The 19,966-nt window shown below is 34.5% G+C and overlaps 1 protein-coding gene across 1 annotated transcript; it reads left to right on the top strand.

Moving 5' to 3' along the window:
• The first annotated feature begins 1,048 nt into the window (after positions 1 to 1,048).
• LOC307005892 (RLA class II histocompatibility antigen, DP alpha-1 chain-like) lies at positions 1,049 to 10,620 on the top strand. The gene is made up of 4 exons (XM_079626402.1): positions 1,049 to 1,198; positions 2,411 to 2,668; positions 5,440 to 5,724; positions 9,651 to 10,620. Exons 1-4 carry the CDS (start codon positions 1,135 to 1,137, stop codon positions 9,776 to 9,778), a joined length of 735 nt encoding a protein of 244 aa, XP_079482528.1. The 5' UTR covers positions 1,049 to 1,134; the 3' UTR covers positions 9,779 to 10,620.
• Positions 10,621 to 19,966: the final 9,346 nt, after the last annotated feature.

Below are 19,966 nucleotides of genomic sequence, written 5' to 3'. Positions count from 1 at the left end.
GTCAAACACACACATACACACACACACACCCTTTAAAATATAATTTGTAATATGCAAATAACATGCAAAATAGGATGTTACTGTTATGGGATTTTAAAATCTATTTTTTTTCTAAATAATTTGTAATATGCAAAATAGGATGGTTTTTATTGCATGTTAAAATGTTGATGTGTGGGAACGAGCCGAAAATAAAACCCATAACTATATTAGCATGCACACACCAGCAGAAGATATTGTTCCATTTATTCTTGCACGCGCTGCGGTTTTGTCGTCTGCCGCTTCAATGTGCAAGCTCTTTAGAGCAGGGTGGATTCTGATTGGCTGTCAATGTTTTTATCCTTCTGGGAAAAAAAATCGTTCTGAAAGTGATTCCAATTACTATATCTTTTTTCTATGTCGCTATCATATTTGTGACCCTGGACCACAAAACCAGTCACATGGGTCATTTAAAAAAATTTAGATTTATACATCATATGAAAGCTGAATAAATAATCTCTCCATTGATGTGTGGTTTGTTAGGATAGGACAATATTTGGTCGAGACACAACTATTGAAAATCTGGAATCTGAGGAGCAAAAAAATGTAAACATTGAGAAAATCTGCTTTAAAGTTGTGCATTTATGTTCACGATTGTGCTGCATTCACTCACAAAAATACATGTTTTATATATTTACGGTAGGACATTTACTAAATATCTTCATGGAACATGATCTTAATATCCTCATGATTTTTGGCATAAAAGAAAAATGGATAATTTTGACCCATACAATGTATAGTTATACAGATATACCCGTGCGGCTCCAGACTGTGATCATAAGTGTCTGTCACATATCGTTATCGTCCTAGGTGTGAATGTGCCTTAATAATGTAATTTTATTAACCAGTTCTCTATCAGTCCAGAGCATTAAGCCAATCATGAATGACCTGGAACCGTTTCTAATATCATAAGCTTGATGCACAATGGCTGATACAGAATAAAAACAATGGTTTCATGCATCACAAAAGAACTGAAACCCGTCATGTGGAATTCGGTGCTCTAGTTTCTCTCAGGCACGAGGAACCTGTATTGTGAAGAATGGAGGAAGTAAATGTTTCCAGTAAACACATGTCTGGCATTCGGCTCCTGACCTCGAAATGCTGCGGAGGATCTTTCTCTGTCTCACGTTTGCAGTCTTCTGGAGTTTCTCGAGAGCTCAAGGTAATCCGTTTATTTTCTTGATAACTGAACATTTGAGTTTGTTCCTGTTGTGTATTATCCCGTGTTTATACACTGTTCAAAAGTTTTGGATCGGTAAGATTTTTAATGTTTTTTATCAGAAGTGTCTTCTGCTCACCAAGGCTGCATTTATATGATTAAAAATACAACAAAAATACAGTAATATTGATAAATATTATGACAATTTAAAATTTCTATGTGAATATATAGTAAAATCAAATGTAATTTATTCCTGTGATTTATTCCATTACTCCAGTCTTCAGTGTCACATGATCCTTCACAAATCAGTATAATATGATTTCCTGCTCAACAAACATATATTGTTATTATTATCAATGTTGAAAACAGTTGTTTTTCATGATTATTTGATGAATAGAAAGTTCAAAAGAACAGCATTTATTTGAAATGGAATCTTTTCTAACATTATAAATGGCTTTACTGTCACTTTTGATCAATTTAATTAATCATTGATGAATAAAACTATTAATTTATTTTTTCTTTCCCCCCAAAAAAATAAATAAAAATTCTTACTGACCTTAAACTTTTAATTGGTAGTGTTTAATGTTACAAAAGCTTTCTATTTCAGATAAATGCTATTTGTTCAACTATCTATTTACCAAATAATCCTGAAATACAAAGTGTAAATAACTGTTTGAACATTGATAGTTATTATTAATGTTTCTTGAGCATCAGATCATCATATTATCCTGATTTCTGGAGGATCATGTGACACTGAAGACTGGAGTAATGATGCTGGAAATGCAGCTTTGATCACAGGAATAAATTACACTTTACTATATTCACATAGAAAACCACTATTTTAAATTCTAATAATATTTCACAATATTACAGTTTTTACTGTATTTTTAATCAAATAAATGCAGCCTTGGTGAGCACAAGAGACTTCACACTGAGAGAGACGGCAGAACGTGTATCATGTTTATTTTCTTTATTTTACAAAAAGCTGAACATTTTGTTTTTAATTTATGTGTACACAAATAAAAGTAGACATTTAACAGTTTTGAATGATGTATAACTCTGGCCTGTATGACAAAAATCGACAGAGTAATTTAAGTCTCTTTTGCACTTTTCGCGCCGGCGCGATTACCGACCCCAGAGGGTTAAAAACACAAAGATCCGATCCCGCACTTTTGACTGGTCGAGTATATGATAAACAAGGTTTTTCTCCCTCAGGCAGCGAGCACTTAATGCGTCAGCTGACCTACTGCCACATAGAGCTGATGGATGCTGGATTTGAGCTGGAGTTTGATGGACAGGAGCTCTGGCACGTGGATCCCACACACTTCACCGCGAGGCGCCGTTTACCGGAGTTCGCGTCGGACTGGACACTCAACCGTAGTTTACCGTCGCAAGCGCACTACTCCATCGGCACCTGCTTCTACAACATCCCTCGCTGTGTTGCTGGAGAAAACAACCCTCCTCAATCCATTGGTAATTAAAGTAACTTGAGTTAATTGTACAAATAATCAGATTACGTTTTCAATTTGCAACAAAATTCCAAGGTTCTTTTTCAAATAAGTAACGCTAGTTACAGTGCTATGCATAAGTTTAGACACCCATGCTAAAGTTGACTAAAAAGAGGAATAAAAAATCATCTTTTGGAAATTGAACTTAATGCCTTAATTTAAAAAAATAGGAAAAATCCAACCTTTAAGGACACCAATTTTCTTTGTGAATGAATAATGTATCGTAAATAAATAAATTTTCTTCCTTAAAATACAGGGTGCATAAGTTTGGACAACCCTATGTTAAATTCCCATAGAGGCAGGCAGATTTTTATTTTTAAAGGCCAGTTACTTCATGGATCCAGGATACTCTGCATCCTGATAAAGTTCCCTTGGCCTTTGGGATTAAAATATCCCCACATCATCACACACCCTTCACCATACCTAGAGATTGGCATGGGGTACTTTCCATAAGATCATCTCTCAATGCAAATCAAACCAGCTGTTAGGCTAACTGAAATAAAACCATGCCAATCTCCAGGTATGGTGAAGGGTATGTGATGATGTGGGGATATTTTAATTCCAGAGGCCAAGGGAACTTTATCAGGATGCAGAGTATCCTGGATCCATGAAGTAACTGGCCTTTAAAAATAAAAATCTGCTGCCTCTATGGGAATTTAACATAGGGGTGTCCAAACTTATGCACCCTGTATTTTAAGGAAGAACATTTATTTATTTACGATACATTATTCATTCACAAAGAAAATTGGTGTCCTTAATATAAAAAAATAGGAAAAATCCAACCTTTAAGGCATTAAGTTCAATTTCCAAAAGATGGCTCTATCCTCTTTTTAGTCAACTCTAGCATGGGTGTCTAAACTTATGCATAGCACTGTACTTTTATTACATTTCAATGTTTGCTGAGATAACAGATCTGTCTATTCACTGCCGATCATAATATCAAATTGCTATATTTGACTAGTGACTGAATATTAAAGACTGCTATCAAAGTCTGATTGTTCAGCGAGTCTCGTAAATGAGAGCCCCATGTACTACACACACTACACATACCCAAGTACACGTTCATCTTCAGCATTTCATCGTCAGATACACTCAGAAACCCGTCAAAATAAAAGTTTGGTTTAACGTGAAGATAGGATCACAGAAATATATTACTATTGTACAATCGAATCGAACGTACTTCTCAAAGTAATAATACTAACAATAGGCTAATTATAATATATTTATTTGTGACATTTTTTTTAAGGAATATCTAACAATTTCACATTATTTTATTTAACCAGTAAACATCTGTTGTGCAGCACTTTTATCAGTTGATTTGATTACAAACCTTTTGATAATAAATTTGTATTTATGCTATTTTTTTTTTAATCCATGTTCTCCTGGCACAAAAATAAGCCAATGTAAAGGCTTAGTAAAAAAAACCTAAAAACTAAACAAACACCAGTTTCTACCGTGATGCAGTTTTGTGTCATCAAATCACCCAGCACTAAAATATTAACATTGTATAGTGCTTTCATTTCATGTAATATTTATTGCATAACATATATAAACAATTATATATCTTATTGTATATATATGTATATATATATATATATATATATAACATTATATATAATTATTAAAACAATTCCCCATAATTCCGCAGATTTTTTCCAAAAGTTTAGCTCAGAAATCACAAAATTCCGCAGATTCTGTGTCCCTGCTCATGATCTTTGCAATGGAAGTAAATCAATCAAAACTATTTTCAAAATGGTGGTTAAAAGCTTGATTTTCATCAACCAGAACAATTTACAAAACATTGGACCCTGAAATATTCTATTTTGAGAAAAATATACTCCTCCCTCTTTAAAGTAATTTGAGGACCCCCCCCCCCCCCCCTTATTTATTTATTATAATTAGATTTTTTACATATATATTTTTTATTTATTTTTTATTTTAATGTATTCAATTTTCTTTTTTTCTTTTTTTTTCTCTAGCATCTGGGGTTGTTGTGTTGGGATGGAAATCTGTGGGTGAAAATTTTGAAAAAGCAAAGCCTTTAATAATGTTTATGTCACTGAAGATTTTCAATGTACCTTGTTCTAATAAAAAAAAAAAAAAGCTTGATTTTCACCACAGGAGGACTTGAAGCATTTGCCTATTTAAATCCAAACAGCGACTTTTGTTTGTCCGGACAGTGTATTTTGGGTTGAAGAAGATTCACCCTTTCAGATTAAGTTGCATCCGCCATTCAATCAACCATAATTCCCTGAATAGGGGAATAAGTACTAGTATTTAAAGAATAAGCTCTAATCACCCCACTAATAATGCCCGGGATAGCACCAAACTTCTACAGTAGTACACAGGTTCTGTCCTCATAAAATGAGGCATTGAAAACCCGTAAAAATCCTGGCAGAAAGCGATGCATAAGGATGTAGTGTAAACACTTGTGAGTTTTGCAAAGGACTTTTACGGGCTTTTCCTAAATCACGGAAGTGACCTCGACGTCCGGGTTAGCGGTAGCATGAGCCGTTCGGCTGATATCTCTAAATAAGCTCTAACTCTAACAATGTTCGAGGGGTGTTTGACTCGAGGTCATGGTGCTAAAGACCCTAGGTTGAAGTTACTCCGAACCATCCCTTTAAAATAAGGCCATATATATTAAAACAACTTGCCATACGCTGTCTGCCATCCGAACAGCCAGTGATGCTCACACACACCGATAGTAATACTGTCTGTTATGTGATCTCACAGTTCCTCCGGACACACTGCTGTACAGCGAGAGTGACGTGAAGCTCGGGGTTGAGAACACCCTCATCTGTTCGGTGTCGAACTTCCACCCGCCGCCCGTGAACATCTCGTGGACGAGGAACGGAGAGCCGGTGAGCGAGCGGGACGTCAGCGAGACGCAGTATTACTCCGACCGGGACTTCGGCTTCCGTGTGTTCTCCTACCTGAGCTTCAGTCCTGAGCGCGGAGACGTTTACAGCTGCAGCGTCCGGCACCGAGGACTGCAGGAGGAACTCACACGCTTCTGGGGTGAGCTGAGAATCTGATCTTACATTCATGATTCAATGACTCACTCATAAACACTTTACTTGTTTCATTACTGGATGAATCTGCATTTTTGAACGATTCTTTTGAACAAATGATTCAATGACTCTCTCATAAAGACTTCACTTGTTTCATTACTGGATGAATCTGCATTTTTGAATGATTCTTTTGAACAAATGATTCAATGACACTCTCATAAAGACTTCACTTGTTTTATTACTGGATGAATCTGCATTTTTGAACGATTCTTTTGAACAAATGATTCAATGACTCTCTCATAAAGACTTCACTTGTTTCATTACTGGATGAATCTGCATTTTTGAATGATTCTCTTGAATTAATAATTTCAATGACTCTCTCATAAAGACTTCACTTGTTTCATTACTGGATGAATCTGCGCTTTTGAGTGATTCTCTTGAACGAATGATTCAAATACTCACTCATAAAGACTTCACTTGTTTCGTTACTGGATGAATCTGCGTTTTTGAACGATTCTCTTGAATTAATGATTCAATGACTCACTCATAAAGACTTCACTTGTTTCATTACTGGAGGAATCTGCGTTTTTGAACGATTCTCTTGAACAAATGATTCAGTGACTCTCTCATAAAGACTTCACTTGTTTCATTACTGGAGGAATCTGTGTTTATGAACGATTCTCTTGAATGAATGATTCAATGACTCACTCATAAAGACTTCCCTTGTTTCATTACTGGATGAATCTGCATTTTTGAATGATTCTCTTTAATGAATGATTCAATGACTCGCTCATAAAGACTTCCCTTGTTTCATTACTGGATGAATCTGCGTTTTTGAACGATTCTCTTGAATTAATGATTCAATGACTCACTCATAAAGACTTCACTTGTTTCATTACTGGAGGAATCTGCGTTTTTGAACGATTCTCTTGAACAAATGATTCAATGACTCTCTCATAAAGACTTCCCTTGTTTCATTACTGGATGAATCTGCATTTTTGACGATTCTCTTGAATGAATGATTCAATGACTCTCTCATAAAGACTTCCCTTGTTTCATTACTGGATGAATCTGCATTTTTAAATAATTCTCTTTAATGAATGATTCAATGACTCGCTCATAAATACTTCCCTTGTTTCATTACTGGATGAATCTGCGTTTTTGAACGATTCTCTTGAATTAATGATTCAATGACTCACTCATAAAGACTTCAATTGTTTCATTACTGGAGGAATCTGCGTTTTTGAACGATTCTCTTGAATGAATGATTCAATGACTCACTCATAAAGACTTCCCTTGTTTCATTACTGGATGAATCTGCGTTTTTGAACGATTCTCTTGAATTAATGATTCAATGACTCTCATAAAGACTTCACTTGTTTCATTACTGGAGGAATCTGCGTTTTTGAACGATTCTCTTGAACAAATGATTCAATGACTCTCTCATAAAGACTTCACTTGTTTCATTACTGGATGAATCTGCGTTTTGAACGATTCAATGACTCTCATAAAGACTTCACTTGTTTCATTACTGGATGAATCTGCGTTTTGAACGATTCAATGACTCTCATAAAGACTTCACTTGTTTCATTACTGGAGGAATCTGCGTTTTTGAACGATTCTCTTGAACGAATGATTCAAAAACTCTCTCATAAAGACTTATGTTGCGTCTCAATTCGCCTACTTATACTATGCGCTATAAGTATGTACTCTTTTTGTGAAGAAAAAGTGTATACTTTTGAGTGTGTAGCAGAAGAGTAGACAAGCTTTGGGACAAACTATCACGTCATAAAATTGAGTCTTTAACGGTTGCTCTCTCTTATCCTGTCACAGTAAACTGACCTGTCAATCATCTTGTGAAAGATAAAATCCTCCACATTTAATTTAATTTAATTTAACTTCCTATCGGAGAGGAATGCAGAAGCACGTTGATCTGGTCTTTAATGCGGAGACTGTCCTCATATTAATGTATAATGATGCATTTAAAAGTGAATGGCCTTATCTTTTTTAAAGTGATTAAATATAACACGGATGACATTAAATAGGCCTATTTTTTTATCAGGTTAAACTTTGATTAGTCACTCTAACCTTTATCTAAACCTGTCGGTCGCACATATCCGCCATGTTTTGTAGTTCATTAACCCTTTTTACTCATGTTTGTAGTTCTGAACTCAATCCTCCTCCAAAGCGCAATGGTTTGTGGGTAATATTAGCTGTTATTCGGGCATACTCTTTTCAACATACTATGCTTTGGGACACACTTATTCTAATCTCACACACTGTTTAGTATTGACATTGAGAAGAAGAGTTAACTTGTTTCATTACTGGATGAATCAGCGTTTTTGAACGATTCTCTTGAATGAATGATTCAATGACTCTCTCATAAAGACTTCACTTGTTTCATTACTGGATGAATCAGCGTTTTTGAACGATTCTCTTGAATGAATGATTCAATGACTCTCTCATAAAGACTTCACTTGTTTCAATTACTGGATGAATCAGCGTTTTTGAACGATTCTCTTGAATGAATGATTCAATGACTCTCTCATAAAGACTTCACTTGTTTCATTACTGGATGAATCAGCGTTTTTGAACGATTCTCTTGAATGAATGATTCAATCTCCTTTGTGACACTATCAGAAATTTGGTAAAGATTCCCGACCACAAGGAGTTTCTCAAACTGAAGAATGATCCTGGTGTGTGAGGGTTTTCCACCGCTACTATTCAGAGAATGTTTGTGTGAATGCTTTCATATTTCTGAGCAGCAAAAAACTAAAATCCCATCAGTTCATCAATGAGAACTAAAAACATGCCAAAACATAATTTTATCAATTTTAACGTAATTATTATTGTAACATTTTACAATAAGGTTTCATTTGTTAACATAAACTAACAATAAAAAAAACTTCCACAGCATTTATTAATCTTAATGTTAATTTCAACACTTACTAATACATTATTAAAATCAAGTTAATCTGTTAATAATGTTTAATAGACCTGAGCTGACATGAACTAACAATAAACCGCTGTATTGTTTTCAAAGATTAAATAAATACTGTAACTAACAATAAGCAATACATTTGTTAATGTTAATTAATGCATTAACTAACATCTATTGTTGTTTATTGTTTTAACTAACAGAAAATTATGACCCAAATGTAGGGTAAAAATGTTCGCTTGCTGCCTTTTATATTTACATGATGGTCAATGAAAAGTTTTACTATTTATTTATTATTGAATATTAATTCAATATATATATATATGAAAAAAGATTTTATAGATGCACAGCTTCACACTAGCAAACGAATACTAGAATGCATGTTGTTGTTGAATGGACATTTCGTATATGCATTGTTTTTATTTCTACCATTCATTTTTTGAGAAATATCAATTTATATAGATATAGTATATATATATATATATATATATATATATATATATATATATATATATTGTGACCCTGGATCACAAACCCAGTCTGGAGCCGCACGGGTATATCTGTGGCGATAGCCAACTATACATTGTATAGGTCAAAATGATCCATTTTTCTTTTATGCCAAAAATCATGAGGATATTAAGATCATGTTCCATGAAGATATTTAGTAAATGTCCTACCGTAAATATATAAAACATGTATTTTTGTGAGTAAATGCAGCACAATCGTGAACATAAATGCACAACTTTAAAGGAGATTTTCTCAATGTTTAGATTTTTTTGCTCCTCAGATTCCAGATTTTCAATAGTTGTGTCTCGACCAAATATTGTCCTATCCTAACACACCACACATCAATGGAAAGATTATTTATTCAGCTTTCATATGATGTATAACTCTCAATTTAGAAAAATTGACCCATGTGACTGGTTTTGTGGTCCAGGGTCACATATATATATTGAAATATGAAATATTAATATGCTGATGTTTGTGTTGCACAGAGGTGGAGGAGCCAGAAGACTCTCCGGAGGTCGAGACCGCAGTGCTTGTAGTCGGGATTCTTGTGGGATTTCTGGGATTTGTGGCGGGAATCATTCTAATCGTAATGAGCAAGACGCCGGCTGTATGATCATTCACAATATCTGCCACACACAATCCTCAGACTGATTTTTAATGTGGACAAATGTCACTATTTATTGAATATTTGAGTCTTTTATCATATTTATATAATGTTTGTATTTGTTTGGATAGCTTTTCAGGGCTTATTTGGAAGGAATACCTTGCAAAAGGATGATTTATTGAGAATAACCTATAAATCGATCAGTTAAAATGTATTCTTGAAACATTTAGATAAAAAATCTAAAATATTACTTCAAATATTGCCAGTTTTTCATCCAAGACATTACAGGACATCTGTTTTAAACTAAATAAATGTAATAAAACCATTTCAAATAAGAGAGAAAAAAAATCTGAAATATTACTTCAAAGTTTGCCAGCTTTTCATGCAATACATTGTCATAACATCTATTTAAACCTAAATAAATGTAATAAAACCTATTTTTTTTGCTTAATTGTGATCTTTATAAATGCTTAATCGAGGGAACGTCTCACTAGTAATTTCCATAACACCTTTCATATTATCAAACACAATCCTGACTGACAATCATGTTTATTCAGATTTTTAACATGAATAAATGTAACTATTTATTGAATATTTGAGTCTTTTATCATATTTATATATTACACCTGTTTGGATAGCTTTTCAGGTCGCACTGTGTTATGTAAGGACTACCTTGCAAAAGGGTGATTATTGAGAATAACCTATAAATTGATCAGTTAAAATGTATTCTTGAAGCATTTAGGTAAAAAATCTAAAATATTACTTCAAATATTGCCAGTTTTTCATGCAAGACATTAAATGTCAGGACAACATCTGTTTTAACCTAAATAAATGTAATAAAACCATTTCAAATTCCCGTCTTATCTTTGCTTAATTGTGCTGGATGTTATGATTTTCATCTTTATAAATGCATAATGGCCCACTACTTTAGTAATTTCCATAACACTCCTCATATCATGAAGTGTGTGCGAGAGATGACGTGTGTGTTCATCCGTCAGTTCTGAAGTGAGCAGATCGAGGTAATTAATTGATGTATAGTTTGGCTCTGACGGCAGCAGATAAGCAGCATGTGGAGAGAGAAAAGCTTCATTGCATTAATTAAAGCGCGCTGATAATCCGCCGAGACGGTGTTCACGTTCACGGTGATTCCTGCTGCCTTTGAGCGCAAAAACTGCAGTTTAACAGGAGATTCGAGTGAGAAAGAGACTCTAGCTTGTGGATATTTGTATTACACGTATACTACAAAAAGTGGCGCTACAATATGTGACGATGGTATCAGATTATGGAAGGCCAACCAGGCCAAAATGTGTGAAACTAACATCTTAAGGCGAGACACAGCAGGCAAAAATATCATTTTTTTTTTTTTTTTTTTTTTTTTTTTTTAATGCATAAATGCTGTTTATAAGTTTTGATGTGATTTAGGTGGTTTGTATTGTTGTTGCTAATGATTTGATGAGATATTGTGTCAGTAAATAGTTGTTTCCACTAAAAAACTATGAATTTTTACATTACAAATATTTAAATGCCTTTTTCTCTAAATGAGTTTTTGGTCATTCTCCAGTGACACATCTCAGCCGATGTACACCAAACTCTCCAGTTATACACTTCGCAGTATTCTGAAGATATGTTCAGAGGGATTTGTTAATAAATCATTCCTGCCCTGATTTATGTGACATTTTACTCAAAAAAATATGGCGAAAATCGATTTTTTAAGGCTATGGACAGAATATTTAGATTTCCTAGGTCATGAAAGCATATCCTGAAATCCCTCTGAACATCTTTCTTCATCTTGTGTGTAATCAAAATGAAAAAAGAATTTTGCACCTGGCTTTATTATATGTTCAGATCTATCTACCGAAAATATATGCAAAATTGCGCATATTTAATGAGATAATGCCTAATTTGCATAATTAAACATATAAATGTCAAAAACTTGTAATACATTTTTTTTATGAACTTGTGTAAGTAATCAACTGAGGAAGTTTCATGGTGATATCTATTATTTTAAAATTGTACCCTATTCACCTGTAGTGTCTCGCCTTAAAGTCCCTGTAAAGGCAATTCTAAAAAAAAAATCTAAACGCATTATAAATGTTAGAAATGTATTTGCTAAAACATATTACAAAGACTGTGAACTGTGAAGAACTGAATTGTGGAGTTAGACCGTTAAACAGAAAAAAAAAAGAAAAAAAAAGAGGGCCACATTTTGGCCCTCTTGGCCTTCCATATCAGAGAGTTCTGGGAAGTCTAGGTCCTTAAAAGTGTTTGAATTAAACATGAACTAAATTTTGTTAGAAAAGCATGTTGCTATTAAAAATGTAGAATAAGAAATGTAGAATATTATAATAATTTGCATTATCATTTATAATTTTGACTCGTAATTGTTCTTAAAAAATGGTTTAAAGGTATTTCTTTATAAAACTCACTTTTGTCAAAACTTGTATTATTTAAATGTTTAAATCGTTGTTTTTACAGTCATTTTCTATCTTAAAAAGGTCTTAGAAGCCTTAAAAAATATATTTTTTAAACACCTGTACAGGTGATTAACAAATAATTCAGATTTTTTGAATGCCTGCCTAACAATTACCTTCATTTTATTTAATTAAAAAATTCATGTATATAATATTCTCTCCATATTTGAATCGAGTAATGATCCATAAAACTGGAAAATTGAAACCAGAGTAAAAATAAATATTAAAAGGAGGAATACGAAAACTGAATCTCGTATATAAAATAAAAGGTGCTTGAATCATGACGGATGTAGACACACACACACACACACACACACACACACACACACACACACACACACACACACACACACACACACACACACACACTGTTATTCACACGAGTGCAGACACACTCGAGCCACTAGATGGCGCTGTGTTCCTTCACACGGTTTTACACGCTTGTTTGTTGCTTGATTTTACTTCACAATTGCTTTTGTTTTCCTCCTCAAAACTAAATCCTGAAGAGTGTCCTGCTTTTAAGACTGCGCAGATAATGATGATGTTACATTATTCATCGTCCTCGTCACTGAAGTGTCATTAGTGTGTTCTGCTGTATTGATTTCATGTGTTTGAAGATTTCTGTGTGTGTGTGAGCTTCCACAGATTCCCTGATGATTCTGGTGTGTCTGACAGAGCAATGCGGACCAGAGACTAGCGTTCACATCCATGTGTTTCACATTACAGATGTCGTTCTGAATGAAATATTGCTGAATATGCACTATATTATGCATTTAGTAACAGCATGTGAAACATTAGGCATTTTTACTTCATGTTGTGAACAGAAGTGTGTGTCATTGACATTGTTGTTGCATTACTTGCATTTTTAATGTCTATACTTTACTATAGTACATACACTCTAAAAAATGCTGGGTTGTTTCAACCCAATTTTGGGTCAAACATGGACAAACCCAAACGTTGGGTTAAATTTTTTAATTACATTTTTAACCCAACGTTTGGGTTTGTCCATATTTGACCCAAAATTGGGTTGAAACAACCCAGCATTTTTTAGAGTTTATAGTAATAATAGTAAATTATGCATAATTACACTCTAAAAAATGCTGGGTTGTTTCAACCCAATTTTGGGTCAAATATGGACAAACCCCAAACGTTGAGTTAAAAATGTAATTAAAAAATGTAACCCAACGGCTAGGTTTGTCCATATTTTACCCAAAATTGGGTTGAAACTACCCAGCATTTTTTAGAGTGCACATGCAACTAACCCTCAACCAAACCCTAATCCTACACTCTAAAAAATGCTGGGTTGTTTTAACCCAATTTTGGGTCAAATATGGACAAACTCAACCGTTGGATCAAAAATGCAATTAAAAAATGTTACCCAATGGCTGGGTTTGTCCATATTTGACCCAAAATTGGGTTAAAATAACCCAGCATTTTTTAGTGTACCCTAAACCTATAGTAAGTACACGTAGTTGCTTAATATTACTCTCAATACTTAAATATATTACTTGTAGTGCATACTAAGTGTAAATGTTATAGGTTAATTCTGACTTTCTGACATCAGGAACTTGCTCTTCATCATTTCAACCAATAACATTTTGCATGAAGAAAACAGCCTATTTTAGGACAATATATATATATTTTTGCATTTCATTGCATTGCTACAGTATTTTGAAAACGATTAAGCACATTTCCATTCCCTTAATGTGTTTTGTCATTTTTAGTTTCTTAACATTTTTCTCAAAGATGATTCTCATTACTGTCATTTACAGGTGAAGCTCAAAAAATTAGAGTATGGTGCAAAAGTTCATTTATTTCAGTAATTCAACTTAAAAGGTGAAACTAATATATTATATAGACTCATTACATGCAAAGTGAGATATTTCAAGCCTTTATTTGTTATAATTTTGATGATTATGGCTTATAAAAACTCAAAATTAGAATATTGTGAAAAGGTTTTCATAAGCTGTAAGCCATAATCATCAACATTATAACAAATAAAGGCTTGAAATATCTCACTTTGCATTTAATGAGTCTATATAATATATTAGTTTCACCTTTTAAGTTGAATTACTGAAATAAATGAACTTTTGCACCATATTCTCATTTTTCCAGTTTCACCTGATATATAATTGAGGTAAATGTACTTAATTGTCATGAAAGATGCTAAAAATAATGTTTTAAAGGGCACCTATTATGGAATTTTGAAATATGAAAGTGCACCGTATATAAAGTTATTGTCTTTCAAAGGTAAGAGTCGACTCGGAGTCATTTTTATGAATCGTTAGAAGACCGAAGCTTTTTCTCTGACTAGATGACGTCAACTTGTCAAGTTATTTGAATACGATACGCCCACTTATTGCGCTCCAAGGCCAGCAGGGAAACATCATGGCGACGAGACGCTGTGTTCTGAAGTGCGACTCAAAAGCAAACTTTTTTCATCTGCCCAAGGAGGAGCATTTGAAGACTAAGTGGCTACAATTCATATATACAACTATACCACAGAAGTATAGTCCGAGCCTTGTGCTTTGTTCGCGCCATTTTGAAGACGATTGCTTTTTAAATGCAATCAAACTTGGATTCGCGAGCCGCTGATATTGAAGGAAGGTTCAGTTCCAAGTGTATGCATCAGCTTCCTCCTCCGTATCACAACCTGTAAGTGTTATTAATAATTGTTGCTTTTATATTTTATGTAGCATGCTTAATTATTATTTTGTTTGTTGTGTAAGCACCGTTTAGCTTCTAGGTCTTCAATGACAATTGTATTGAGATATGTGAAGTGTTTGTCGTTGTTTTCGGAGTTGTCTTAAAGGACAAGTTCGGTATTTTACACTTAAAGCCCTGTTTACAGATCGTATCTGATGAAATAGAACGGTTAAGATTAAAATTTGGACACATGCTCCTGTCCCGAGAATTTTAGGTTTATTTAGCTTTTGTGGACCTATTTTGCCGAACGCGTCACACCCAGATTCTTCCGTTGAGAGCTTGAATAATAGACACCAGTTGGTGGCGATAATGCACCTTTGCCGATTGCAAGCAAACCGCTGGCATTTCATTGAATACACAGAATAAGCAGAAGAAGAAGCGGCGGAGGAATATCGTACCTCACACAGCACATTCAATACAAGTCAATGGAGGTGGACAAACACTACGATAAAACCTGTTGGAAAGCATCTTTTTCAGCGATTTTTTTTGGGATCATATCAGTGAACACCCCTGACCACTCGGTGAGTTTCACGTCTTTGTAAACGAAAGTTTAATGTGTTTTAGGAAGGAATCTGCCAGTGCACATAGACAACCATTGTGGGGGTGAGGGGGAAAGCTAAATAAACCTAAAATTCTCGGGACAGGAGCATGTGTCCAAAGTTTAATCTTAACCGTTCTATTTCATCAGATACGATCTGTAAACAGGGCTTTAAGTGTAAAATACCGAACTTACCCTTTAAAGAATAGTATAATACCTCGTAGTAACGTAACTGCATTTTTTTTTTTTAACGTGTTTATGCATCGGGCTAATGCAAACAAAGACTGATTGTGCTTTTACAATATGAACTCTGGGCTATGCTCGCAAACATAACATTACATTCTTTATCTTATTTTTAGTTTTTTACTACAAACTACAAAGCAGTGGACTATAATCATTATTATAACACAATTTAATTGATAAAAGCATCATTGCACTCAGTGTTAAACAATAAGTATTATCTCTGTAAACACTGCTGGGTCATCTGACCAATCGCAGATTAGCGTCGCGCAAAGGAGGGGTTTGGAAAAATGAGTCGTTGAACGAATCATTTGGGAGTCGGTGAGCAAATCAGGTAAAAATAAATGCATATTATACGAAAACAAAAGTGTTTTTTTGACATTGCATGCACGTAAAACTGTTGTTGGGGACTCCCAGAACAACATTAGGAACATTTTAAATGTCATAATAGGTGCCCTTTAATGATCTTGAACACAAGGTTTTGTTTACTTTATGCAAATAAATTAGTGGTTACACTTTATCTTGATAAGTAACTTTGCATGTCAACTATCCAACATTAGAGTATTAGTTGACGTTTAGTTTAGTATGGAGTTTCCTTTGTGTCTTTTTTATGCAATCAAACATAAGGCTCAAAAATAAAAAAAAGTTGATAAAATGATTTGTAGTGCAAGTAAATCATGCATTCGCAAGCGAAACTTTTCAACTCGCAAGCAAAATATTTAGATCTGCAAAAAAAATAAAAAGTGTTCGAAATGAAAAAAGAAAAAACTTTTTTTCAAAGATTTACATGCACTGCAAATCATTTTATCATCAACTTCTGTATTTTTGAGCCTAAAGAAGACTTTGTTGCAATCTTTAATTTTTTTCTATGGAAACTCCATAGTTTAGTAGAATAAGTTTACAAAATGTAGTTGCAAAGTTGTTTGTATGTATGTGGACAATCGAAATGTTAAGCAAGCAATAGGCTATAGAAGCTGACAGCAAATAAAAAAACTCCAAAACAAATCAAATATAAATCATATTTATTATATAATACAAATTGTACAGATGATGACATTATCATGTTGCTTGTCCATACACACGATGAAACACACTGATCGATGTTCATGATGGCACAACAGCGGCTGACAATCATAGAAAGCTGCAGATATAGAGGCAGAATCGGTGAAATCCTCCGAGAAACACGAGCGCGCTCACGTCTCACCGGCCGCGTGCCCGAGGCAGAATCGGTGAAATCCTCCGAGAAACACGAGCGCGCTCACGTCTCACCGGCCGCGTGCCCGAGGCAGAATCGGTGAAATCCTCCGAGAAACACGAGCGCGCTCACGTCTCACCGGCCGCGTGCCCGAGGCAGAATCGGTGAAATCCTCCGAGAAACACGAGCGCGCTCACGTCTCACCGGCGCGTGCCCGAGGGAGAATCGGTGAAATCCTCCAAACACGAGCGCGCTCACGTCTCACCGGCGCGTGTCCGAGGCAGAAATGCAGCATTTTCACTCTTTTATCTTCAGAAACGCTAGAAAACCAAAGTACATGGACGGAATATGTTATATAACTGATGAACTGACACGTTTCTGTGACACGAGAAACTGCAGGGTAAATAAATATTGCTCCGCATCACGTAACTTCTTCCACATCCTTGTTTTCCTCTAATGGCGTGTTTTATCGCGACCTTTGACCCCGCAGGCCTACAGACTGTAATCTCGCTGATGTCATGCTCGGCTATTGTGGAAAAACCGTGGGCCGTAAATGTCACTTTTACACGCCAACCATCCATCAGTGCCAGCCGGGTTTAAACCACATAAAGTGTCTACAAATGAATTATTTGAACATTCAAAGACTTTCAGATATGTATAGCGGCTGTGTGTATTTGCTTAACAGGGTTTGAGCGCGAAACAAAAGCCTTGTTTGATATATTTTTGTACTAATTTGTGTGCTTGTAGATATACATATTTACACTATCGTTCAAAAGCTTGAGGTCAGCAAGATTTTTTTTTTTTAAGTCTCTTGTGCTGCATTATTTGATCAAAATAAAGGAATTATTTTGGGAATCAGGATAAAAAAATCAGGATTTTTGAAATATTAGGCCTATTAGAATTTAAAATAGTTTTCTATGTGAATATATAGTAAAGTGTAATTTATTCCTGTGAATTTTCAGCATCATTACTCCAGTCTTCAGTGTCACATGATCCTTCAGAAATCAGTATAATATGATGATCTGATGCTCAAGAAACATTTATGATTATTAATATCAATTATTATTATCTCGCGTCATTCATTTTTCAGGATTCTTTGATGAATAGAAAGTTCAAAAGAACAGCATTTAGTTCAATTTAATCTTTTGTTACATTATAAATGTATTTACTGTAACTTTTGATCAATTTTAAAGCATCCTTGCTGAATACAAGTATGAATTTCTTAAAAATAAAACAACCTTTATGATCTTAATCTTTTGAACGGTCGTGTACACAGTGCATATCTATAAGTACATGTCTTAAATTAGTTATTTTTGCTTTTATAAAAGCGGTAAGCCACTCAAGGCCGTGTGACAGATTTTTACCTGCATGTGTTGAGCTTTATTTTATGCAAATTTAAAATAGTAGTAACACTTTATTTCGATAGTCCACTTTAGACGTTCTATCAACTATCAGTCATTAGAATATTAGTCGACTTAATATCTGTTAACTCTCCATTTTGCTCCTCAACAGATATTAATGACTATAAGTAACTTTACAACTACATGTCGACTTATAACCCGAACTAATCTAACAGTCTAATGAGAGCTAGTTGATATGGAAGCTTGTTTCCGCCACAGAATAAAAAATAAAAAAGGTAATTGCTTTTTTTTATGTCACAATTAGACTATTTATCTCAGAATTGCATGATATAAAGCCAGAATTGCAATATATATTCAGAATTGCATGATATAAAGCCAGAATTGCATGATATAAAGCCAGAATTGTGAGATATAAAGCCAGAATTGCATGATATAAAGCCAGAATTGTGAGATATAAAGCCAGAATTGCATGATATAAAGCAAGAAATGCATGATATAGTGCAATTTTGTGATACAAAGCCCGAATTGTGTGATATAAAGCCAGAATTGTGTGATATAAAGCCAGAATTGCGTGACATAAAGTCAGAATTGTGTGATATAAAGCCAGAATTGCGTGATATAAAGCCAGAAATGCATGATATAGTCGCAATTTTGTGATATAAAGCCAGAATTGCGTGATATAAAGCCAGAATTGCCAGAATTGCATGATATAAAGCCAGAACGGCATGATATAAAGCCAGAATTGCATGTTATAAAGTAGTAATTGTGTGATATAAAGTCAGAATTGCGAGAAATAAACTTAGACTAAAATAAATAGACTTTATATCATGCAATTCTGATTTTATAACACAGTTCTGAGAAATAAAGTCTGAATTTTGAGATGTAAACTCGCAATTGTGAGATAAAAAGTGGGCATTTATCTTTCATAGCTTTCATAAGTTGACATGTAGGTGCAAAGTTACGTATAGTCAGTAGAATGTCTGAAGTGTAAAGTAAAGTATTAAAGTAAAGTAAAAAGTAAAGTCCTAAACAGTATGTGTCAGATCCGAACTCAGTCAAGGAACTAAATCTAGATAAAGGGGAGCACAAGCTCATCAGAGCAGATGCTGCCAGTATGCACACTACCAGATGAAGTATGCAAACTAGCATATGAAGTATGCACACTAGCAGAAGAAGTAGCAGATGAAGTATGCACACTAGCAGATGAAGTATGCACACTAGCAGATGAAGTATGCACACTAGCAGATGAAGTATGCACACTAGCAGATGAAGTATGCACACTAGCAGAAGAAGTATGCACACTAGCAGATGAAGTATGCACACTAGCAGATGAAGTATGCACACTAGCAGATGAAGTATGCACACTAGCAGATGAAGTATGCACACTAGCAGATGAAGTATGCACACTAGCAGAAGAAGTATGCACACTAGCAGATGAAGTATGCACACTAGCAGATGAAGTATGCACACTAGCAGATGAAGTATGCATACTGGCACACACTGTAACATAATCACAATCTGTCAGAGATAAGCAGATCTGCACACACAGATGTCCACGGGAACGCCCGGCATCACACACTCTTCCTTTATTCATTAACAAAATGTAATGTTTACTTTAAAACACTTTGCCATGTTTTAATCTCATTTCTGTGTATTTTACCACCTCAAAACATATGTAGATTACAC

This window comes from Phoxinus phoxinus (assembly GCF_949152265.1).
Source record: "Phoxinus phoxinus genome assembly, chromosome: 10".
Lineage (NCBI taxonomy): Eukaryota > Metazoa > Chordata > Actinopteri > Cypriniformes > Leuciscidae > Phoxinus > Phoxinus phoxinus.
Note: the sequence above shows the minus strand (reverse complement) of the source record. Positions and strands in the feature narration are given on the sequence as shown.

What these genes read in the sequence shown, in the direction of transcription:
- LOC307005892 (XM_079626402.1), top strand. Translation starts at nt 1,135, where the DNA reads ATGCTGCGGAGGATCTTTCTCTGTCTCACGTTTGCAGTCTTCTGGAGT. An exon ending in CAACCCTCCTCAATCCATTG is followed by an intron (nt 2,669 to 5,439) that starts GTAATTAAAGTA and finishes GTGATCTCACAG; the next exon opens with TTCCTCCGGACACACTGCTG. An exon ending in GGAACTCACACGCTTCTGGG is followed by an intron (nt 5,725 to 9,650) that starts GTGAGCTGAGAA and finishes TGTGTTGCACAG; the next exon opens with AGGTGGAGGAGCCAGAAGAC.